Source organism: Saccopteryx leptura, chromosome 5 (assembly GCF_036850995.1).
Source record: "Saccopteryx leptura isolate mSacLep1 chromosome 5, mSacLep1_pri_phased_curated, whole genome shotgun sequence".
In the NCBI taxonomy this organism is placed as follows: Eukaryota; Metazoa; Chordata; class Mammalia; order Chiroptera; family Emballonuridae; genus Saccopteryx; species Saccopteryx leptura.
The window spans coordinates 178,291,640-178,317,671 of NC_089507.1; the positions used below are offsets into that span (position 1 = coordinate 178,291,640).

A 26,032-nucleotide genomic window follows, 5' to 3' on the forward strand; every position below is an offset into this window, starting at 1 on the left:
ACCATTCCACTCAAAAAGTAGAACTCCCCTGGCCAGTTGGCTCAATGGTAGAGTGTCAGCCCAGAGTGTGGATGTCCTGGGTTCAATTCCCGATCAAGGCACACAGAAGAAGTATCCATCTGCTTCTCCACCCCTCCCCCTCTCGCTTCTCTCTTTTTCTCTCTCTCCCTCTCTCTCTCTTTCTCCATTCCCCTCCTACAGCCGTGGCTCAATTCAATCAAGTTGGCCTCGGGCACTGAAGATGGCTCTGTGGCCTCAGGTGCTAAGAAGAGCTCGGTTGCCAAGCAACAAAGCAACACCCCAGACGGGCAGAACATTACCCCCTATTGGGCTTGCCGGGTGGATCCCGTTTGGGGCACACGAGGGAGTCTATCTCTCTGCCTCCCTTCCTCTCACTGAAAAATAAATAAATAAATAAATAAATAAATAAATAAATAAATAGTAGAACACAGTATTCCTTAGTCCCAAGAATGTAGCATCATCCCATAAATGTCCATTTGGAGAAAATGGTTAATATCTTAACCGAGTAATTTTCAAATGGTGTGCTGCAAAAAATTTTAAAACATTCAGTACCTGACTATTTAGTCAGTGGCACTAGCTTCTTTACCCTGAGATTGTCAAATTAAAAACTGACCTAAAAATAAAAGAACTTGAGCAAAGGGTCACCAGCTTGAGCACAAGACCATAGACATGATCCCAACGTGACTGGCCTGAGCTCAAAGGTTACTGGCTTGAGCCCAAGGTTGCTGACATGAGCAAGAGGTTACTGGCTCAGCTTGAGTCCCGCCTCCCCTCAAGGCACATATGAGAAACAATCAATGAACAACTAAAGTGATGCACCTCTGAGTTGATGCTTCTCATCTCTCTTCCTTACTGTCTCGCTCTTAAGAAAAACATTACAACAGCTAACACAACAATAGCTGTCTGGCATGAATGCCCTGTCTTGAACCATAAGTATATAGGTCACATAATAGAGCTGCATCTTATTGGTCATGCCACATACAAATAATAAGGTTGCATCTGATTGGTTACTTTTTGGTACCAGAAATCCTTATGTACAAATATAGGCACCTGATTTTTTTAAGTCACTTTAGAGCAAAAAGAGTAGGTAATTATCATACTATTATCATTTTTTTATAAATCAATCAAAATTATACCTATTTTTTTGTTCAATCGGCAAAAAATACATTATTTTGGTGTGCCGCAGAATTTTAGTAATTAGTTTATGTGCGCCATGAGGTGAAATAGGTTGAAAATCGCTGCTTTAACCTACTAAAGTGGAGAATTAAGCTAAGCTACAATAATGCTCAATCTTTTAAATGACACAGAAAAATTAGGTATTAAACTATTTGTCCTTGAATGTGTCTTTTCGTATAAAACCATTTGTTTTCAAACATGTGTTTGAAGAATATATGTGAGATTCCCTTTATTTTCCCCTTAATGCTAACAAACAAGAGGAATATTTTTTAAATCCACACATATTCTTTTCTTCACAGGCCCCCCAAAATGATACTAGCTAGCTGTAAAAGGCTGAATTTACACAGCTGTTTTATATAGCCATTGACACTTTAATAAAAGTCCAAAATAAACATTTTAATTTTTTTCCCAAATAACAAGTGATTGTTTGTCTTGTTTGTACTCATGAACAAAGGCTGCGTAGCTGCGGTTGTCTGGCTTCTCTGTAATTCTAGGCCCAAGACTCAGCAGACGCTGATTAACCAATCCATCTACCATATGTGCAGAAAGAGACTGCCAGCTCACTCTCGGCAGGGAAAATTGGCATCCATCTTGGTTCACATGGAGATGTCCTTCTAATCTACAGCCACACTGGCGCAAATAAACTTCCATGGCCTGAAATACCTTTTGCTGGCTTCACGGCGAGCTGCATGCGCATGATAAGAATGTATTATTTATAAGACTGCTGTTAGTAATGAGCTATTACACTAATGGCTCATTGTGTTTGGAATTTGATTTCAAATGGCATGGATCACACATTCTGATGAAAATGAGAAAAACATGTTTTGCCATTAGGAACAAAGATTTAACATTCTCCAATTCTACAACCTGTTATATTCCCATCATTCATCTGGGGTTGTGACAATTCACAAAAGTTCACAATTATGGACTGCTACAGAGCAAGGACATATTGTGGAAGTGTCTGCTTTTTTCCTTTGGGTTTCTTTCAAATAACTATTCTGATTTGAGAAACACTGTTTTGAATTATGAATGTGTGGAAGTGTTCAAATGCATCTTTTTCTGTGTATGTTTTATGAAAAAAATAAATTGATTTAATGGACTTATTTTTTACTTATACAATAAAAAGATATTGGTTGCTGGCTGCTACCTATCCTCCAGGCACAGAGATACTTGCTACCACAAAGGGGTCTTCAATTATTTTATACTGAAGAGCAAAACTATAAACTTAGTTGTTGCTGTTTTTCCTGTGATATTACATGATGGTACACAGGCTCAGGTTACTAGAAAATCGTATATACAGCGGCCTTGCATTCACAAGCAAGTCCATTTATAGATATCCATTTATAGATAGCACCATATCATACATGCTTCCATCTAAAAGGCTCTATGGTCACCTATCCCTTTTAGGTGGCCTTCATTGGGATCATTGCCAACTTTGATCCCCTCTTCCTGATGCCAAGGGCACAGCTGAGCTGGCAGGCTCTGCCCACACACAGGTCAGTGGTGCCTATTTGACTACTGTTGCCCACACTGCACATGATGCCAAAGCAGATACCCTGCTCATCTGTCTGTAGGAGCCGCCCTTGGCCTCCAACTTTCCTTCCCTGAAACCTCGGTCTGGAGTAAACACCAGATGTCAAGGTAAGTCAGGACTAAGTTAGGAGAAGCAACTTTCAGCAAAGTAATGGCAGTTATCAAGCCATATGATATCCTCACAGTTAAAAAGCCCTTTAATTAAGGGCTTCCCACAGGCACAGGCACAGCTCTCATAGACATTCTACATGCATGGCCTGACGCTACTGTGGGCTGGTCGGATAAGGAACAGACTTGAAGTTCTTTGTTCCATCATCTCTGGTCAACAGGAGTCACCTAAAATCATGGTAAGCCAGTAAATGGCTAATTGGCATTGTGTGGGGAAATTCCTGATTTTCAGCAATTGCCAATTTCTGTGATGCAAACACTTCCATTGTGGCCAATTTTAAGCTATCAATGTGATGTCACTGAACAGGGAGCTGGAAAGGAATGCCCAATATCCACCAATATATTATATATTATTCCTACTGTACAGAGACTATTGACATAAATAACCTCCAAAGCATCTATAATAGTAAAATACTAAGGAAGATGGGTGTTGAGCATTTATTAACTGTTTTTATTTTTTAAATTATTTTTATTTATTCATTTTAGAGGAGACAGAGACAGAGAGAGAAAGAGAGAAGCAGGGGTGGAGCAGGAAGCATCAACTCCCATATGTGCCTTTGACCTGGCAAGCCCAGGGTTTTGAACCAGCGACCTCAGCATTCCAGGTCGACGCTTGATCCACTGCGCCACCACAGGTCAGGCCTATTAACTGTTTTTAATACAACTTATTACACTGTAAGTTTATATAATTTAATTTTTAATAAATGCATTTAACAACCAGCCTGCATAATTACTAAAGACTGAATAATTGGCTCCTGTAAGCCAGAGAAAGGTAACTGTTGCACACTACTGCCTAAAGGGCCAGCCTGAGGGTGTCCAGGTAGTTGGGAGAATGGCACAGGGAGACAGGAGGGAGGGTGGTGACAGCACTGATCTTGAACCCAAGAAGGCTTAACTCACTGCATACAGTGTGGTACAGACCAAAGTTCCACTCTTAGATCCTGAACTGGCCTCCTCCCTGTTGAGGGGTCCTGCTTCTGCCCTTCCACTTCAGACTGGCTATGGTCTCGGCTCCACAGAACACAAAGCTTCCGATGTCGGAGGCAGCACAACTTGGAGACTGGCTCTCTGGAGACACCACAGGATCCTTGCAGGGTTGGGATTGCAATTTTCAGCCTGCAACTTTCCTCTCATGTTCATGCACAACAAAAATGTGTAACATATGACAAGAGAAATAAAGTGAGGGAAGAAGCCATTGCAGCTGCTCTTCACAAGCATTAACTCAAGTGATTTGGGTTGAAACTAGCACCTGGAAACCAAAAAACCAAAAGCCTTCTCCAAAGTGACGTCAGCATCATAGCAGTATGAAGATGTTCACCATTTTTGTCCCCCCACTCAACAACAAATATTCAGCATCTACCCATGAACAAAGTGCCTTTGAAAGAGCTATGAAACCCAGCACCACATACCAGAGGACCCAGGAGGAGTCTTGTCTACCTGTGCATCAGGAGATAGGCAGACAGACATCGATCCTGGCTGTGGATCCTGCAGTAGCCTCTGAACTAACTCCAATACCTCTTGGTGTGGTCCTGGGGCCACTAGAGTCATGATGGTGAACCTTTTGGTGAGCCTTTATGGTGGGCCAATCGCGGCACCCTTTGGTTGCTCCGCTACCGCCCACCACGAAAGCTAGAATGCCCACTAGTGGGCGAGAGGGACCAGGTTGACCAGCACTGCAAAAGTGGGCGGTTTTTATAAAAAGGTTCACCATCACGGCTCTAGAGAGTACTGACTTAAATAATTACCCACAGAGCAGAGAGCTTTTGTGAAAGCACAGGTTTCTAGAGAAGTTCCAGGACTTCACTAAAGCAAAAAAAAAAAAAAAAAGAGTATGAGTTTGGACACACTAGAGTGGATAAGACTCTACCCATGTAAACAATCTCCCAAGGAGGCACAGATTTAGTACCAAGACATATCCTCCTTGGCCCATGATTTATCCTGGGGGAAGGGTGAGCGGGGAGTAGCATGTGAGTAACAGCCTCTCCAGCTGTATGAAATACTTCCAAAGGGACTGTGGGGAAAATGGCATGTTAGGCCGCTTGCTTGTGGGTTTACCGGCTGCAAGCACTTTGCCTGACTGGTGTGTGAGTGTGTGGCAGTGCCATGTGGATGTGTGTGCTCTATATAAGACTGCGGGTGCTTTCCGTGGGCGGGTATTCTCCCTGATTGCTCTTCTGCCACGTGAAGTGCAGTTTTCCTTGCTCCCTAACTTCTCACTGCAAAAGGCAGATCTTCCTTTGCTTATTAGCTATTTTCCTTTAGTTGTTTATTTGCTCGCCTATCTTTGTGAGCCTCCAATAAACGGGTATGGTCCAACGCTTTCCAGCTCTGCAGTTCCTCTACCGTCTGCCAAATTCAATGGGAACCTGCCTGGCCTCAACCACCAGCATTACAGGGACTCATTCCTCTTTCACTCCATTCAGCACACTACAGCAGGAGCTCCACAAATGGGGAGGTGAAGTGGGTGAAAGAAGTCTGGGAAAGCAATAGATAGAACTCTTAAAGGAAATTTAACAAACACAGATCCTCAATGTGTTGCAAATCCCATCAAGAAGTCGACCCACCACCTGCTGAGAATGCTTCACACGTAAATCCCCCCAACTGGCCCATAAGCACTCCTAGCTCTGTGTGTCTCACCCACATACCACCCTCTCCCCTTGACAGCCTCCCTTGCATGTTCCAGACAGCAGCATGACCAGGATCTGGCAGACAGCTAGTAAGCACATACAGAAAATCAACTGAATCTGTGGGCCAGAGAGACTACAAACTTTAGCTGTAGTGCCACCTTTAGGAAGAGAGAGGCTGTCAGCACTCAGCTTGCTGCTTTGCAAGATTCAAGGACTGCATACAACCTTAAAAAGTATGCCATAAGAGAGAAACAAGAAGCATGGAGCAGATGTATTCACAGGATACCCAAGAAAGCCTCAGAATCCCTAGCAGGGCTAATGGAGGTACTTTACCAATGCAAATAGTAAATACTGAAGGAGGTGACTGATACTTCAAATATGCAGCAACAGAAAACTCCAAGGAACATTTAAAAATCAAAGAAATAAAAAAAATCAAAGAAATACAACACCACAATTTATCACAATTATCTTACAATAGTCAAACTCAAAGACATGGAGATCTCTCATTTTCCAGAAAAGGAATTTAAAATAGCTGTTTTTAATTTTTTTTATTTATTTATTCATTTTATAGAGGAGAGGGAGAGACAGAGAGAGAGAAGGGGAGGAGGAGCTGGAAGCATCAACTCCCATATGTGCCTTGACCAGGCAAGCCCAGGGTTTCGAACCAGCGACCTCAGCATTTCCAGGTCGACTCTTTATCCACTGCACCACCACAGGTCAGGCCAAAATAGCTGTTTTTAAAGAAACCCAATGAGCTACATGAAAACACAGAAAGGCAATTCAGGAAACCAACACTCAAACAAATGGAGAAGCTTAATAAAGAGACAGAAATAATAAAAAATTGAACATAAATTCTAGAGCTGAAGAATACAATGAAACAAAAATAAAATGCAATACAGAGCATCAATGCAAGACTTGATCAATCAGATGAAAGAATCAGTGAGATCAAATACAGGATCTCTGAAATTATCCAGTCAGAGGAAAACAAAGAAGAATAAAAAAAGAGAACGTCTTATGATCTATGGAATATCATCAAAAGGAACAGTTTGCAAAGCACTGGATTTCCAGAGGAGAAGAAGGAAGAAGGGAATAGAAAGCTTATTTAGGAATAGCTAAGAACATCACAAATCTGTGGAGAGATTTGTGTATCCAAGTTCATGAAACTCATAAGTCACTAAAGTCAACTTTAAAAGACCCTCTCAAAGACACACTATAAGAAAACTACCAAGAATCAAAGACAAATAGAAAACCTTAAAAGTAGTAAGAGACAAAAAGCTGTAACTTGTTACAAGAGAACCCCCATAAGGCTATCAGTGGATTTCTTAACAGAAACCTTACAGGCCAGGAGAACATGGAATGCTATATTAGAGCTGGGGGTGGGGGAGAACCTGCCAACCAAGAATACTTTATCTAGCAAAGCTATCCTTCCAAAATGAAGGATAGATAAAAACCTTACCAGATAAAGAAAATCTAAAAGAGTTCATCATCACCATTAGACCTACCTTACAAGGAATACTGAAAGGAGTTCTTTAAACTGAAATGAAAGGACACTAATTATGAAAATATACAATACACTGATATAGATAAGTATATAATCAAATTCAGAATACTCTAATACTATAATTCACTAGACCATTAAATACTTAGCTCTAGTATAAATATTAAAGTACAAAAGTATTAAAATTTATTGATCAATATCACCCTGTTAAATTAAATTTTTAAAATAAATAAAAATTAACTATAGCTATGTTATTAATAAATTATTAATAAATATTTTAAAAGGTAAATAATAACATTGAAAATATAAAAGGGTAAAATTTTTGTATATGATCAAGTTATTCTCAGCATAAAATAGACTGTTACATGTATAGGATGTTTCAGTAAGCCTCATTGTAACCACAAAGCAAAAACCTGCAATGGGCCTGACCTGTGGTGGCACAGTGGATAAAGCGTCGACCTGGAATGCTGAGGTCACCAGTTCAAATCCTTCAGCTTGCCTTGTCAAAGCACATATGGGAGTTGATGCTTCCTGCTCCTCCCCCTTCTCTCTGTCTTTCTCTCTCTAAAATGAATAAAGTCTAAAAAAATATATTTTTAAAAAACCCTGCAATAGATCCCCAAAATAAATAAGAATCTAAACAAAAAAGAATCTAAGTAATCACTACATAAAATCATCAATAACAAAAGAAGACAGCAAGACAGGATGAAAGGAACAAGGGTACTACAAAATAAAAACAACTAATAAGATGGCATTAATAAGTCCTTACCTATCAATAATTACTCTAAATGTAAATGGATTACATTTTTCAATCAGAAGACATAGAGTGGCTGGATAAATAGGAAAGCAAGACCCAACTTTGTGCTGCCTACAAGATACTCACTTCAGCTCTAATTCTCAAAATAGAGAGAGAAAAAGAAAATATATTCATGCAAGTGGAAACCAAAAGAAAGCAGGGGTAAGTATACTCATATCAGAAAAAATAGACTTTAAGACAAAAATGGTAACAAGAGACAAAGAAGGTCATTATATAATAATAAAGGAGCCAACTCATCAAGAAGATATAACATTCACAAATATAAACATTATATATAATCTTTATATATATGCACACACACACACACATATATATGTATATACAGACAGACAGACACACACACATACATTTATATCCAACACCAGACCATCTAAATATATTAAATAGAGAAACAGACAATAGTACAATAATAGTAGGGGACTTCAATACCCCTTCTTTCAACATTGAACAGAACATTCAGATAGAAAATCAACAAGAAAATGTTGGACTTGACTAATACTTTAGATCAAATGGAGCTAACAGAAGTATAATATATACAGAACATTCCATCCAAGAACATCAGAATATGCATTCTCCTCAAGCACACATGAGACGTTTTCCAGGACAGATGATATATTAAGTGACAAAACAAGTCTTAGCAAATTTGAGATGATGAGATTACACCAAGTATCTTTTCTAACCACATGTTATGAAACTAAAACACAGTAACATTAGGAAAACTGGAAATTTCACAAATATGTGGAAATTTAAAAATACTCCTAAACAACTGAGAAGTCAAATAAGAAGTCAAAAGGGAAATAAAAAAATATCTTAAACAAAAAATAAAAAACAACATACCAAAATTTATGGGATGCTGAAAAAGCAGTTCTAAAAAGTAAGTATATAGTGACAAATGTCAGAGCAAGAAAATAAAAAGTGGTATCTCAAATAAACAACTTAACTTTACACCTCAAGGAATAAGGAAAAGATTCATTTAAGCCCAAAGTTAGCAGAAGGAAGGGAATAACAAAGTTCAGAGGAGTAACAAATGAAATAGAGACTAGAGAAACAACAGCAATAAACTTAGAGCTAGTTTTTCGAAAAGATAAAATTGGCAAACGTTTAGCTAGAATGAGGAAAATAGAGAAGACTCAAAATTTGAAATGAAAGAGGAGATAATAACTACTAAGACAAAAATACAAAGGATCATAACAGACTACTAGGAATTATATGGCAACATTGGACAATCTAAAACAAATAGATAAATTCCTAAAAACAAACCTACCAAGACTAATTCATGAAAAAATAGAAACTATGAACAGACCAATAACAAATGAGGAGATTGAGTCAGTAATAAAAAAGCTCCCAAAAAAGTAAAGCCCAGACAGATAGATTCATTGGTAAATTCTACCAAATATTTAAAGAAGAATTAACATCAATACTTCTCGAACTCTTCCAAAAACTTGAAGAGGAGAATATACTCCCAAACTCATTGTATGAGGCTAGCAATATTCTGATACCAAAACCAGATAAGTACACTACCAGAAAACTATAGACTGATATCCACATTGAATACAGTTGCAAAAATTCTCAACAATACGATAGCAAACCAAATACAATAGCACATTAAAAGGATCATACAACCCGGGTTCGATTCCCAGCCAGGACACACAGGAGAAGCGCCCATTTGCTTCTCCACCCCTCCGCCGCGCTTTCCTCTCTGTCTCTCTCTTCCCCTCCCGCAGCCGAGGCTCCATTGGAGCAAAGATGGCCCGGGCGCTGGGGATGGCTCTGTGGCCTCTGCCTCAGGCGCTAGAGTGGCTCTGGTCGCAACATGGCGACGCCCAGGATGGGCAGAGCATCGCCCCCTGGTGGGCAGAGCGTCGCCCCATGGTGGGCGTGCCGGGTGGATCCCGGTCGGGCGCATGCGGGAGTCTGTCTGACTGTCTCTCCCTGTTTCCAGCTTCAAAAAAATGCAAAAAATTTAAAAAAAAAAAAAAAAAAAAAAAAAAAAAAAGGATCATACACCATGACCAGCCAGAATTTTCCCTGAGATACAAGGCTGGTTCAAATAACACAAATCAATAAATGTGATATGCCACCTTAATTAATAGCTACTAAAGACAAAAATCATACGATCATCTCAATAGATGTATATAAATTCATTTAACAAAATATAACATCAAGGCCCTGGCTGGTTGGCTCAGTGGTAGAGCGTCGGCCTGGCGTGCAGGAGTCCCAGGTTCGATTCCCAGCCAGGGCACACAGGAGAAGCGCCCATCTGCTTCTCCACCCCTCCCCCCCTCTCCTTCCTCTCTGTGTCGCTCTTCTCCTTCTGCAGCCAAGGCTCCATTGGAGCAAAGTTGGCCCGGGTGCTGAGGATGGCTCTGTCACCTCTGCCTCAGGCGCTAGAATGGCTCTAGTTGCAACAGAGCGAAGCCCCAGATGGACAGAGCATCGCCCCCTGGTGGGCATGCCGGGTGGATCGCGATCGGGCACATGCGGGAGTCTGACTGCCTCCTGGTTTCCAAGTTCAGATAAAAAAAAAAAAAAAAAAAAAAATATATATATATATATATATATATATATATATATATATATATATATATATATATATATATATAAACATCATTTCATGATAAAAATCTTCAATAAATTGGGCATAGAAAAAACACCTGTCAATACAATCAAGGCTATATATGATAAACTCGCAAGGAACATCATACTCAACACTGAATGGTTAAAAGATTTTCTTTTAAGATCACAAACAGGACAAGGGTACCCACTCTCACCACTTCTATTCAACATAGGACCAGAAGTCTTAGCCAGAGAAATCAGGCAAGAAAAAGTAATAATAGACATTCAAATCAGGGACGAAGAAGTAAAATTGTCTTTTACTTGAAGATATGATATAATATAAAGAAAATTCTAAAGACTCCACCCAAAAAACTGTTAGAACTAACTAATGAACAAATTCAGTAAAGTTGCAGAATAGAAAATCAACATACAGAAGTCAGTTGCATTTCTATACACTAAAAGTAAAATATTCCCCAAAAGAAATAAAGAAAGCAATCCTATTCACAATAGTATAAAAAAAAAACTAAAAATTTTTAGAAATAAATTTAACCAAGGAAGCAAAAGATCTACACACTGAAAACACAAGACTTTGATGAAAGAAAATGAAGATACAATCAAACAGAAATATAGCCCCTGTTCACAGATTAGAACAGTGGTTCTCAACCTTTCTAATGCCGTGACCCCACAATACAGTTCCTCATGTTGCGGTGACCCCAAACCAAAAAATAATTTTGGTGGCTACTTCATAACTGTAATTTTGCTACAGTTATGATTCAGAATGTAAATACCTGATATGCATTATGTATTTTCCAATGGCTTTAGGGGACCCTGCCAGGGTCGCAACCCACAGGTTGAGAACCGCTGGATTGGAAGAATTAGCATTGTTAAAATTCATAATTCATAATACCCTATAAATTCTACCCTGTAACTTCAATGTAATCCCCATCAAAAGTTCACAGTAATAGAAAAAGCAATCCTAAAATTTGTGTGGAATCACAAAAGAACCCAAATAGCCAAAGCACTCATGAGAAAAAAGTACAAAACTTGAAGCATCACACGTCCTTATTTCAAACTATATGACAAAGCTATAGTAATCAGAACAATATGGTACTGAACAAAAAACAGACACATAGACCAATGGAACAGAATCGAGAACCGAAAAATAAAACCATGCATATATGATCACCAACTAATAATTGATAAGGAAGCTAAGAATACTTAATGAGGGAAGGATTCAATAAATGGTAATGAGAAAATTGGGCATCTACATGTTGAAGAATGAAACTGAACCCTATCTTACACCATTCACAAGAATTAACTCATAAGAGATTAAAGACTCAAACATAAAACCTGAAACTGCAAAACTTGTAGAATAAATATAGGAAATCAGTTCCCTGACATTGGTCTTGGGAGCAAGTTTTTGGATGTGACACCAAAAGTACAAACAACAAAAGCAAAAACTAATATGAGGGGCTACACTAAACTAAAAAACTTCTATACAGCAAAAGAAACTATCAATAGAATGAAAAAGCAACCAATGGAATGGGAAAAAAATATTTTCAAACCATATATTGAATAAGAGCTCAATGTCCAAAATATGTACAGACCTCATACAACTCAACAGAAAAAAAAAAATCTAATTTTAAAACGGGCAGAAGACCTGAATAGACATTACTCCAAAGAACACATACAAATGGTCAACAGGTAAATGAAAAGATGTTCAACTTCACTTATCATCAGGGAAATACAAATTAAAAACAGTGAGGTATCACCTCACACCTATTAGAATATCAGTCATAAAAAAGATAAGAGATAATAAGGTTGGCAAGAATATGGAGAAAAGAGAACCCTTGTGTACTGTTGGTGGGAATGTAAATTGGTACAGCCACTACAGAAAACAGTATGGAAGTTTCTCAAAAAGTAAAAGTAGAGCTACCATATGATCTAACAATCCCACTTCTGGGTGTATATACAAAGAAAATGAAAACGGAATCTTGAAGAGATATCTGCAACTCTCATGTTCATTGTAGCATTATTTACAGTAGTTAAGATATGGAAACTTAAGTGTCCATCAGCAGATAAACGGAGAAATTGTATACACACACACATACTTACACACACAAATATTAATCAGCCATGAGAAAGAAGGAATACCTGCCATTTGTGACAACCTGGATGGACATTTATGGCATTATACTAAGAGAAATAAGTCAGACACAGAAAGACAATGGCTGTATGGTCTCACTAAAGAAGCTGAACTCATAAAAACAGAGTAGAATTGTGATTAACAGGGGCAGGGTGGTGGTGAGAGAAATGGGGAGATATTGGTCAAAGGGCACACACTTTTGGTTATAAGACAAATAAGTTCTGCGGATTTAATGTAAAGTGTGGTCATTATAATTAATAATACTCTATTATGATATATACTTGAAAGTTGCTTAGAATATAGATCTTAAATGTTCTCACCATAAAAAGGAATTGGTAATTATGTAACTTTTTTTTTTGTATTTTTCTGAAGCTGGAAACGGGGAGAGACAGTCAGACAGACTCCCTCATGCGCCCGACCGGGATCCACCTGGCATGCCCACCAGAGGTGAGGCTCTGCCCACCAGGGGGCGATGCTCTGCCCCTCTGGGGAGTCGCTCTGCCGCGACCAGAGTCACTCTAGAGCCTGGGGCAGAGGCCAAGGAGCCATCCCCAGCGCCCGGGCCATCTTTGCTCCAATGGAGCCTTGGCTGCAGGAGGGGAAGAGAGAGACAGAGAGGAAGGGGGGGGGTGGAGAAGCAAATGGGCACTTCTCCTATGTGCCCTGGCCGGGAAATCGAACCCAGGTCCCCCGCACGCCAGGCCGACGCTCTACCGCTGAGCCAACCGGCCAGGGCGTAATTGGTAATTATGTGACGTGATGAAGGTGTTATTACCTAACACTATGGTGTTAATCATTTTGCAACATATAAATGTATCAAATCAGCACATTGCACACCTTAAATTTACAGTGTTAGCCCGACCAGGCAGTGCACAGTGGATAGAGCGTCGGACTGGGATGCAGAGGACCCAGGTTCAAGACCCCGAGCTTGCCAGTTTGAGCGCGGGCTCATCTAGTTTGAGCAAAAGCTCACCAACTTGGACCCAAAGTCGCTGGCTCAAGCAAGGGGTTACTCAGTCTGCTGTAGCCCTATGGTCAAGGAACATATGAGAAAGCAATCAATGAACAACTAAGGTGTCGCAACGAAAAACTAATAATTGATGCTTCTCATCTCTCTCTGTTCCTGTCTGTCTGTCCCTATCTATCTCTCTCTGTCTCTGCAAAAAAAAAATGTCTGTGTAAAAAAAAAATTTACACAGTGTAATATGTCAATTATATCTCAATAAAACAAAATATATATATATATAAATAAAAGCCTTCTCCACAAAACAAAGGCCAGACTAAACTGGAGTCACACAATTTAGTAAGGTCATTAAAAGTTCTTACTGGTGTCTGAATGAATCATATTACTCAGCAGTTTTTGTTTCATTTTGTAAAGACATAGTTTTTCAAAAATGGTGCTGCTGGACCCAACTTCAGTGGGTCTGTAAAGTCATGGTGCACTTTTGACCGGTCACAGGAAAGCAACAAAAGATGATAGAAATGTAAAATCTGCACCAAATAAAAGGAAAACCTTCCCAGTTTCTGTAGGATGATGTGGCAGCATGTGTGCATGCGCAGATGATGACGTAACACCGTGTATACAGCAGAGCAGCCCATGGCCATGCCAGTTGAGATGTGGACGGTACAGAGGACAGTTCAGTGTGTTCTGTGGCTCGCTAAATTCGAATCTGTGACCAAAGTGCAACATGAAAATCGGCGCATTTATAACGAAGCGCCACCACATAGGAATAACATGACTCGGTGGGATAAGCAGTTGAAGGAAACCAGCAGTTTGGTGGAGAAACCCCGTTCTGGTAGGCCATCAGTCAGTGACGAGTCTGTAGAAGCTATACGGGATAGCTATCTAAGGAGCCCTAAAAAAATCTGTGTATGAGCCCACATCAAACTGCACTGAATAGGTATGAAACTGGGAGAGTTTTCCTTTTATTTGGTGCAGATTTCACATTTCTATCATCTTTTGTTGCTTTCCTGTGACCAGTCAAAAGTGCACCATGACTTTATGGACACACTGTACCTCTTGACCCTTCCTTTTCTCATTAGCCTGAAGCTATAAATTGAATGAGAATAGGTGAAAGCTTAAAGAAAAATGTAAAAACCTTAATGTGAAAAATAAAAACCCTTTCAATGTAGAATAAGTTCTATGAACAAGTACAGAAAATAGTTTCAGGGCCAGTTCTCCCCTTAAGAAACCAATGCCCGTATCTCTCTAAATTTATCCTGTTCTTCATCAAATGTGTTTTCCATCATGTAGACAAAATTTTCCCCACCTGAACTACACACTGGAATCATTTGGGGAGATTTTTTAAAATAGTGCTTATATCCTACTCTAAAAGATGGATTTAACTGGTCTGAGTACATCCTAGCATTTTTAAACATTGAGATATAACAGATACCATAAAAATCAACCTTTAAAAAGTATACCATTCAATCCCTGGCCAGTTGGCTCAGTGGTAGAGCATCGGCCTGGCGTGCAGGAGTCCCGGGTTCGATTACCGGCCAGGGCACACAGGAGAAGCGCCCATCTGCTTCTCCACCCCTCCCCCTCTCCTTCCTCTCTGTCTCTCTCTTCCCCTCCCGCAGCCAAGGCTCCATTGGAGCAAAGTTGGCCTGGGCACTGAGGATGGCTCCATGGCCTCTGCCTCAGGCGCTAGAATGGCTCTGGTTGCAACACAGCAATGCCCCAGATGGGCAGAGCATCGCTCCCTGTTGGGCATGCCGGGTGGATCCCGGTCGGGCACATGCGGGAGTCTGTCTGACTGCCTCCCCGATTCCAACTTCAGAAAATACAAAAAAAAAAAAAAGTATACCATTCAGTGGTTTTTAGTATATTCACAATGTATCTGATTCCAGAACATTTTCCACCCCCCAAGAAAAACCTATACCCATTATTAGTCACTCCCACTCCTCTTTCTCTAGCCATTTTTTTTTTTTTTTTTTTTTGCCCCTATGGACTTGCCTATTCTGGGCTCTCATGTAAATGGCATTATATAGTACTAAGAGAAATAAGTCAGACACAGAAAGACAATTGCTGTATGGTCTCACTAAAGAAGCTGAACTCATAAAACAGAGTAGAATTACCAAATGTAAACATGTGGTCTTTATGACTGGTTGCTCTCACTTAACATAATCTTTTCAAAGTTCAAACATGTTGTACCATGTCAGTACTTAATTCCTTATTATTTCCTAATAATATTCCATTGTATAGATATACCACATTTTCTTTATCCATTCATCCACAGATGAAAATTTTTGGCTATTATAGATAATGCTGCTATGAATGTTTGTGTGCATGTTTTTGTGAATGCATGTGTTTTCAATTCTAGGGGTCAAACTGCTAGGTCAAATAGTACTTCTATATTTCACTTTTGAGAAAATGCCAGAATGTTTCCCAGAGTGGCTACACCATTTTATAATCCCACCAATGTTTCAGAGTTCCCATTTCTCCACACCCTTACCAATACTTGTTATATCCTCTTTTATTATAACCATCCTAACAGGTTAAAAGTAGTATCTCATTGTGTGGGGTTTTTTTAATTTGTTTAGTGAGAGGAGGGGAGGCAGAGACAGACACTCTCATGTGCCTGGACTGGGATCCACTGGCAAGCCTACTAGGGGGCGATGCTCTGCCCATTGGCAGCCCTTGCTCTGTTGCAACCAGAGCCATTGTAGCACCTGAGGCAGAAGCCATGGAGCCATCCTCAGCACCCGGGACCAACTCACTTCAATCAAGCCATGGCTGAAGGAGGGGAGGAGAAGAGAGAGAGAGAGAGAGAGAGAGAGAGAGAGAGAGAAGCCAAGGGGGGGATGGAGAAGCAGATGGGTGCTTCTCCTGTGTGCCCTGACTGGGAATCAAACCCGGGACATCCACATGCCGGGCCGACGCTCTACCACTGAGCCAACCAGCCAGGGCCTCATTGTGGTTTTGATTTGCATTTTCCTAACGATTAATGATGTTGAACATTTCACAGACTTATTGGCCATTTGTATATCTTTTTTGGAGAAATATCTATTCAATTTTTTTGCCCATATATTTATCTACATTATTTTTCTCTTTATTTATTTTTGAGTTCTTTCTATTATCTGGATACAAGCTCCTTGGCCTGATATTTTGAATAGCCTCCCAGGTGATTCCTACACACAGCAAATTTGAGACTCACTGATCATATTATCAAAAGCCTCAAACTGATTATTATTATAAAAATAAGAGAACTTTTTATTCTACATTTTTCAAGAAATGTAATATTCTTTAAATAGTTTTTACAGTTTTGTCAAGTAATGCAAAGTAAGTGTTTGAAGAATAATGAGTCACTAAGCAGATACCCTAAAAGTAAAACTGCTACATTTCTACCTTTTAATGCTTTTCAATAGACTGGCACAAAGTCCTTCCTTTTAAAATAAAAGTCAAATATCCACTTGAAAAAAAATGTAATTTATGGTCATCTTTGCCTGGACCTTGGGATCCTATGAATGAAATATTCGGGTACAGGGCTGGGCTCCCAATGGTTCTACCCATGTTTGTTCATTATGATATGCAAAAGACAAGCACAAAAATTCATTCAAAATAAGATCATCTCATGGTCAAATACATTCTTCAGTCCAAGCTTAGATAAACCTCTTTCAAAGGCCTTTACAAAAACAAACAAACAAAAATGCCCTCTATATTTCTCATGTGATGTCAAAGACCATCTTAGCTCACATTTTAATTGTTTTCTTTTCTTCATTCCTAAAACTATCAACAAAAGGTTGACCTTGCCTGACCTGTGGTGGCGCAGTGGATAAAGCGTCGACCTGGAAATGCTGAGGTTGCTGGTTCAAAACCCTGGGCTTGCCTGGTCAAGGCACATATGGGAGTTGATGCTTCCAGCTCCTCCCCCCTGTCTCTCTCTCCTCTCTCTGTCTCTCTCTCTCCCTCTCTCTCTCCTCTCTAAAATGAATAATAAAAATAAATAAATAAATAAATAAATAAATAAATAAAAAGGTTGACCTTGTGAGGGCCCTGTACACAACAAGTCAGCAACTAGCCACATGGAGGGAAGGCTTATCCCTTCAGACCAGAGTTCTCAAAAGTGGTGCCTGCAGGAACTAGCAGCTCCCAGGAACCGGTGAGAGATGCGAATTCTCTGGTCCCCACTGGGGGTGGGTCCTGTAATCTGTGATTTCAATGTATGCCCAGGTTTGACTACCATTACTCTAAAACTTTTCTTCACAGTTCTTACATACACATAAAGCAGATGCTGTTAGTCACAGCCCTAATTCTTCCTAAAGCTGAACAGTCCCTATAAATTGCCTATTGACCCTAAAGTCCTAAGAGCCTCAGTTTTCTTCAGACAGTTTCTTCATGCCCCCGGGCAGACCCCTGAATATCCCCAAAACCAGCACTGTTAGCTCTAAGGAGGCCTCGTCCAAAGGAGTGGAGGAGGGAGAACACTATCGTACTCTCTTTCAGGAAGGCCTGTGTCAGCAGGCAAATCAACAAAGGCCCAACGACATCTCGGGACACTTGTGGTTAGCATCAGAAGTAGGATCTTCTCTATCAAACCCTGTGCAAAGTAGGAACCCCTGCAAGCTGAAATTCTGTAAGGGAGGAGGGTCCCTCCGAATGCTCCCGGGTGGAAGGGATGAGAGATGGGCTCAGGAGGTGCAGAGGTGCTCACACCGGCCACCTGGGCTCCTGGTGGGCTGCTCGCTGCTCTGGTTGGAACACAGTAAGCTGGCGAGCTCGCCGGTCCTCTTTTTCGTCCTTCTCACCTCTCCCTTGGGTGTGGACCCCTGGGCCTGCAGCCGGCACACCAGAGGGTAGGGGTTTTATCTTCCTTAATCCCCATCTCTACCTTTGGTCTCAGGAAAAAAACCCTTCTGGATGAACACCACAGGATCAGGATAATTGTAAGGCAAGTCCTGAGTCAGTGGTCACAACCTGATGGAATCACAGGGCCAGACTGGTACAAAAGGGGAAGGTAGTCCATGGGTCATGAAGCTCCAGGCCATGGTGGGGACAGCACTCGGCTGGAGGCCTCTGGACTGCCCGCAGTCACAGTGCTCTGGCGCCCTGCAGAAAAGCAGACCCAGCAGGCAGGCCTTCTGCTTTCTCCACAAAGGCTAGAAATTCCCATCACTATAGACACTTTGCTAATTTTTAAATGGTGGCCATTAATACAACAAAATTGAATCATAATGGCCTAAGTCAAATCATAAGAAAACGTTGGACAAATCCAAATTGAGGGACAGTCTACAAAGTAACCGTCTTGTGCTTTTCAAAACCGTTATCGTCATGAAAGACAAAGGCAGATGGGAAACTGTCCCAGATCACAAGAGACCGAAGACACGGGACACCTGAGGTCAGTGAGGGATGTGGATTCACATCTGTTATAAGGACACTGAAGACTGTCAGCAAAACCTGGATAAGGTCTGCAGATGACATCACAGGACTGAAGGGCTCATGCTGCCTGACTCAGCCACCTCGCTGCGCTCACGGAAGAGAACAGCCTCGCTTTTAGGAAACATGCTAAGGTGTTTAATGATGAAGGGCATTCCAGCTGCATCTTACTCTTAAATGGTTCATAAAAAAATACACAAATGTATATGTAATATATACTTACCTGTGTCAAGCTCTCTCTAGATAGAGAGCAAATAAAGAAAATAATACAGATGTGTTAAAATGTTAACATTTAGGGAATTGGAGTGCTTATAAGTTTTCTTTAAGTGTGGATTTTTATAACATTAAAACAAAAAGTTAAAAATTACTTTTGGAGTCAAATAAACTCTATCTGCTAGCGGGATGCTGGTTTTTAACTTCTGGCCTCTGGGATTTTGGGGGGCTCAGAAACTGCCCCTAGACAATCCCTTGCCCTAATTCTAACCCCCACCTCTAAAGATAGGGCAAAAAATCCACAGCAGCCTGGGCATCCGGAAGGACCACACAACAACCGAAAAACCTACCGCCATAAACCCTGGGAAGGGGTGTGACGCCACCCGGAAGGCCTGGGGAGGGAGGGGGGGCGTGGCAGCTCCAGGGGGCTGGGCAAAAACAGGAGCGGCATCGCTGACGGTTTCCATTTCTCTCACTAAGCGCATCCCTGGGTGGGTCCATCACCAACCTCGCACACGACAGCGTGGTTCTCTTGGTCTTGGGCCTCTATTAGTTCAGCCAGAAAGTATTCACCATACACTTCTTTCAGGATCGTGTCATGGCGCATAAATATTGGCATGAGATCATCGTGATCCTCCACCCTGTTCAACAGAAAGGCTTAAGTTCAGTGTTCTTTCTTTCAAAGGAGCACCTACTATGTGCCAGAGCCTATGCTAAATGCCAAGAATACAACAACATGCACACGAAATGAACTTAGACTCTAACAGGATAGCAGACGATAAAAATAACAAATTTCAAATAGTGATAAGTGCTTTGGATAGACAGTGATGGGGTCAAGCGGTCAGGGAAGATCTCTCTCTGAGGAGGGTCATCAGAGATGAGACACAAGTGAGGAGAAGGGAAGGGAGCGGAATATTCTAAGCAGAGGATACACTCAGCATGTTTGGGTGTGAAATGTAGAGCAGCTTGTCATGAGCCCAAAGGACAAGATGCTGGGGACAGCATTACCCAAATGTGTTCCAAAGAACACTTCTATGACATTGTCCTCAGAATCCTCTTCCTCCCCTAAAAGAATTCCACAGTTATAGCAAAGACTCTGAGAAGGACTACAATAAAGAATTTGTACATTGTTTACGCATTTCTCCAACACTGGCCCAGGGTGTACTTTATTCCTGAGATAGCACAACACTTCCCACAGAGGGGAAATGCTGCTCACCATGCTGGAGAAAGCCATGTCAACCCCCTACAGCGACCTGCAGCGACCCTGACACAGTGTGTGTGTGTGTGTGTGTATGTGGTAGAGAGATGAGCCAAGTACCAGATTTACGGCAGCAGGTGATGCTGGCCCTTGGACACATTTTGCTGCCCTTTTAACATTTTTTTCTTTTTTTTTTTAGATATTATTTATTCATTTTTATTTTTTCTTTATTTTTATTTTTTCTTTCATTTTTCTGAAGCTGGAAACAGGGAGAGACAGTCAGACAGACTCCCGCATGCGCCCGACCGGGATCCACCCAGCACGCCCACCAGGGGCGACGCTCTGCCCACCAGGGGGCGATGCTCTGCCCATCCTGGGCATCGCCATGTTGCGACCAGAGCCACTCTAGCGCCTGAGGCAGAGGCCACAGAGCCATCCCCAGCGCCCGGGCCATCTTTGCTCCAATGGAGCCTTGGCTGCGGGAGGGGAAGAGACAGAGAGGAAAGCGCGGTGGAGGGGTGGAGAAGCAAATGGGCGCTTCTCCTGTGTGCCCTGGCCGGGAATCGAACCCGGGTCCTCCGCACGCTAGGCCGATGCTCTCTACCGCTGAGCCAACCGGCCAGGGCCTATTTATTCATTTTTATAGAGAGAAAATGAGAGAAAGAAAATGAGAAAGAGAAGGGGGTAGGAGCAGGAAGCATCAACCCCCATATGTGCCTTGACCAGGCAAGCTCAGGGTTTTGAACCAGCTACCTCAGCGTTCCAGGTCAAAGCTTTATCCACTGTGTTATCACAGGACAGGCTAACATTTTTTTCTTTTTAGTTCATTTTTGGTTATATTTATGTTCTATTTTACCTCTCTAGGATGCACTTATACTTTTATCCTGTTACTTTTCGTATCAAAAATATACACATTTGTATTATTTCTTTGTAGTATGTCTTATTTGGCCACTAACCTCTTCTTCTTTATTTCATTATTATGCCGTCTTCATTATCCCACTTTCTCTTCTAACATGTTCTCTTTGATATTAATAGTAGCTTCACCTATTGAGTGATTAGTATGTGTATAAAACTCAGGGCTTTATCCAGATTCTCATAGCAACCCCCGGAGGTAGGCACCATAGTCACTTTGCAGATGGAGGAGAGAAAGGCTCACGGAGGTGAGGAAAAACTTTGCCTGAGATGATACAAACAGTTGGCAAGAGAGCCGTGAAAGCCGTGCTGAGAACTCAGGTCAGCTGACTGAGACCCAATCCTCACATGCAACACTCAGCCCACAGTGCACTTCAAAACTCTTCCTTTAAACTGACATTCCGTTTGAAAACTGGTAGCAGGAAGTAAAAGCATAAGCCAAACAGTTGAGAGAGGAGAGACTTTGGCTCAAGGGCAAGAGATCGACCCTGTGGACTGTCCAGCCAGCCCAGCCCCAGCTCCTCCAGCCCTTGCTGAGAAAGACCCTCCCTCCTGCCACAGCTCCACCGCCCACATCTACACGCTGTAGACTGGACCATCCTGCGCGCTCTGGAGGACAGTCTCCACCCTTCTCTCAGGATGTCGTCTCTGGTGACAGCCTTGTCTGTGGAATAATATTGTTTTTTTCATCAATAATAAGCATCTTGATGAAAGAAATATATAAATTTGAAAAACTAGGTCTCTGCCTTATAAAAGCGGAGTTAAGGAAAGAGCTAGTCCACAGACCATGCCTCATTAGGAAAAGAAACACAGATGATGACAACTGGGGAGCGGGGTTTAAACATAACTGCCCAGGTGGAACCTCATTCTTAACCTCTTGTCCACACTCGCTGGAAGGAGAGACCACAGGGGGCCCTAATCCGGACAACCAGGATATGTGCTTGTTATTCTATCAACCTGGGTTTGAGGCACCCAAGTCTCACCCACATGCCAGGGCATCAGGATTCTCTAGTGGGGAGTCAAAAACATGGAAGCAGAGACAAACACCAAACCTGATTTTATGACAGACACGACCATTTCACAGACCATTTTATCTCTGCACTAACTTCTTCAAAGTCGTCCTTGACCACCTGGCATCTACTGGAGTGTGTTTGTGTGTAATCTGTGGCTAGTTGCCCTGAGGCTCTAAAATACATACATCAAAGGTTCTTGGCACGCTTTTGGAAAGATTGGAGAACAAACCTTACAGTGTAGTGGTCACAGCCTGGGCTGGGAAGCTAGAAATCCTAGGTTGGATTTAAGAGCTGCAGCCTTGGGCAAGTCACTTACCCTCTCTATGCCAGTGTTTTCATCTGTCCTAAAGACAGTCAATGTTAAGATAATAATATGTGATGTTATTGACATTATTACTACTTAGGTAGGAAGGGTCATGAAGAAAAACTGAAGAACATTTATAATCAATGCATGGAAGAGGTTTGACTACAAAAGCTTGACTTATTGCACTGGCAGCCCCAGGGCCACTATAGGTATAAACTCTCCCATCCCATCCGCTGTCACTAACCTGTTTAAAACCCGCTTTCTTCACTGCACTCCCTTACTCAAAAGTTTTTTGCTAGCCCCTACAGTTTCTGGGATGAGTCAGAGTCCTTAGCCTCATTTTTTTTTTTTTTTTGTATTTTTCCGAAGCTGGAAACGGGGAGGCAGTCAGACAGACTCCTGCATGCGCCCGACTGGGATCCACCCGGCATGCCCACCAGGGGGCGATGCTTTGCCCATCCAGGGCATCGCTCTGTAGAGACCAGAGCCACTCTAGTGCCTGGGGCAGAGGCCAAGGAGCCATCCCCAGCGCCCGGGCCATCTTTTGCTCCAATGGAGACTCGGATGCAGGAGGGGAAGAGAGCGACAGAGAGGAAGGGGGGGGGTGGAGAAGCAGATGGGCGCTTCTCCTGTGTGCCCTGGCCGGGAATCGAACCCAGGACTTCCGCACGCCAGGCTGACGCTCTACCACTGAGCCAACCGGCCAGGGCCTTTAGCCTCATTTTTAAGGGCTCTGTCTTTCCATCCTCATCACCTCCAATGACACAGGTTGATCTACTCATTGTTCTTAAGAGGGGACCTCACCATCCTCCCTCCTCTGCCTCTCCTTATCCAGCCCTTTGACCCCCTCACTCATTCCAAATTCCAGCCTCTGTCAAGGCTTGTGCATCTCACACCCTCCAGCCTCCTTTCCCAGAAACCCAGTGACAGGGTCACCACGGGCCACTCACTGGCCACTTCTGGTGTTAATGTCAATGCAGGGCATGTTTCCAACCAAGGAACACGCTCTCTGGGGACAGAAAGGAAGTTCTGTGCGTCTCTGTGACAAAGGACTCTCTCCTTGACCAACTCCAGTAGGATACTCTGAGCCCTCCCCTGTACTAGTTCTCAACCTCGGCCTAGGAAGACCTAAACAAATACTCATGTCTTTTCTAATAGTTTAAGGCCACATCCCTACGATGACTCTAGGTCCCCTTAAAGTGTCTCCCTGAGAAAAGTCAAGGCTGCCAGAAGAATTTCCTGTTTGTTCCAGCCCACACCTGAGGAGAGGAGCCCTGTCTCCCAGTCCCTGGGGGAAGGTGGGGGCCTGAGTCCCACAGGTGTCAGTCAGCAAACCCACGGACCCATGTGGGCTTCCCATGGACCAATACGCCCAGTCTAGCTTTTTCATTTTTCACTTTCCTGACTCTACTGGGCCCCTCCTCACTGCCCCCCTGTTTCTTCAGTCTCCCTTTAAAACTCCTACTCGCCTCCATACAAATTGAAATTGAGTTCAGTTCATGTTGAACCTTTTACCCTATTGCAAAAGTTCCCACTGATTAAAACCTGTCCTCCCCACTTCAAGCAGTGTCTGGCTCTGCTGATGTCTGACATCTGCACACTCCGTGGCCTGCAGAGCAGGTCCAACAGGGATGCCGGCATGGACAGGCCCTCACCACCTGCCAGGGCCTCGTCCAGTGTTCCACACAGAAGCGCTCAGGGTGCCACTGTGAGACCTGTTCTCCAGGCGAAGGGCATGTGCCGGAGAAGGTGTATCTGGGGAGTGAGCTCACAGCCCTTCTACTTAGCCTGACTCCACTTCCGGGGAAACTTGCCCAGTCACCCTGACAGTATGCCTTCGTTCTTTTTTCATCTACAAAAGGGGCAGGACAAGGGCAGGGGGGAGGGTACAATGTGCTGATATGAGGAACTCCTCAAGCTCACTCTTTGACAGGCAGGAAGCTCTCAGTAGCATTTGCACTGGGGAGACGTCACAAGCCCTGTCACGGGCCACACCACCTGGAACCCCTGTCAGCTGACTCGACCTGCACACCTAGGACCTCGTTGAAGCCCCGCTGTATTCCAGAACCCACTCATTCCCACCCTTCGCAACCTGCCAGAGGGTGCTGACAGAGGTGGCTTCATTCTGTAGAGTCCCGGATATATTTGCTTACATTAATGTTAAAAAAAAAAAAGGTGCTAACAGAGAATAGCCAACAAATCCATTTTCAAACATTATAAAAGCCTGCATCAATATTTAGTAAAGAGATAATTGTTTTAAATAATGGGAAAATAATCCAATATCCTAATCATTTTAAGTGGATCAAGACTGCTACCACCCAGGGAACTCCAAAATAAACCATGCGCAAGGGCTTATCTATATGATGGAACAAAATTACAACCCCACGGATATAAAAGTCAGGAACAAAGGTTCAGAGAGACCCAGGGCTGTACGACTAATCATGAGCCCTCAGCAGCCCAATAACAAAATTATCTATATCCATACCTCAGTACTAATTCCTCTTGAGAGGATTAGAGGAACCACACAAATTATAGAGTTCTAAAGAGCCTCTCCCTCAGCCTTAACCTTTTCCCAAAACGAATAAAGAGAAACTTGTTCTGCTAAATGCATTCCTTGGGGTAATTGATAATTTATGATCTTGCATCAGCCCCCAGTGCTAATGATAAAGTATGACATCAGCCTTGCAGAGTCTCAAATGGCATATGACAAAGTGTAGCCCCACAGAAACAAAACGCCCTGGCTACCAAAAACAGTTCACCATCCCAGTGTTTAATCCAAGCACTCTGAAGCCAAAGCAGTGAGCACCACCTGCCTCTCAGGCAGCGAAGAGCCATGACATCCTGTGAATTCATTCTGCACAGGAAAGCCGCATGCCCGTCACCTCTGTGACTACAGCATGTCAGTAGCAATGACCATGGAAGGTTATAGTTCAGCAACATGAAGTACAATTGGAACGACCCCTTCTCTGAGAAGCAGCATTCCTTTATTTCTCCCACTTAGCACATGGCTTGTAGGAGGCAGCCCTGTGCGGGTTAATGTAATCAAATGGAGAATATTTTGTTTTAACTTTTGGAAGAAACAGAAGGTCCATCCCATATTAAAGACTGATTGATTGCTCAGACACCTAAATGTCCACCAGACTCCAGATGAAAATGTAGTAAAGCCAAAGCTTAAGAAAATCAACAGCCTCTCAAGGACAGCTCCCTCAGGGGGGATAGATGTCCTGTAAACCCAGCAGAAGGCAAGGTGAAAAATGACAGGGACCTGACGGCTCTCACTGGCTTCCTGGGAGGGGAGGACAAGAAAAAACAACTCATGTCCGCTATGCCAGTTAGCTGGGCTCTCAAGGAGCACTGTCAGGCCTGGACTCCCCTGCCTTCTGCCTCTCTCCTCTTTCTAAAGTCAATTTTTAAAAATCCCAAGGCAGACAGATCACCTCTACTCTTTTCTCATCTGCAGAAAAGCTGCTT

The 26,032-nt window shown here is 42.4% G+C and overlaps 1 protein-coding gene across 2 annotated transcripts in view; it reads right to left on the minus strand.

Annotated features, from left to right (window-relative positions):
• Positions 1 to 26,032, minus strand: part of CFAP61 (cilia and flagella associated protein 61) — a 384,193-nt gene that overhangs the window by 317,712 nt on the left and 40,449 nt on the right. Inside the window, exons 8-9 of one of the 2 annotated variants that reach the window (XM_066386992.1) lie at positions 19,643 to 19,775; positions 19,145 to 19,160 (exon numbers count right to left, since the gene is read on the minus strand). In XM_066386992.1, coding sequence (XP_066243089.1) covers positions 19,145 to 19,160; positions 19,643 to 19,775 — 149 coding nt within the window. The remainder of the gene's footprint in view (positions 1 to 19,144; positions 19,161 to 19,642; positions 19,776 to 26,032) is intronic. The other variant, XM_066386991.1, reaches the window with a different exon arrangement.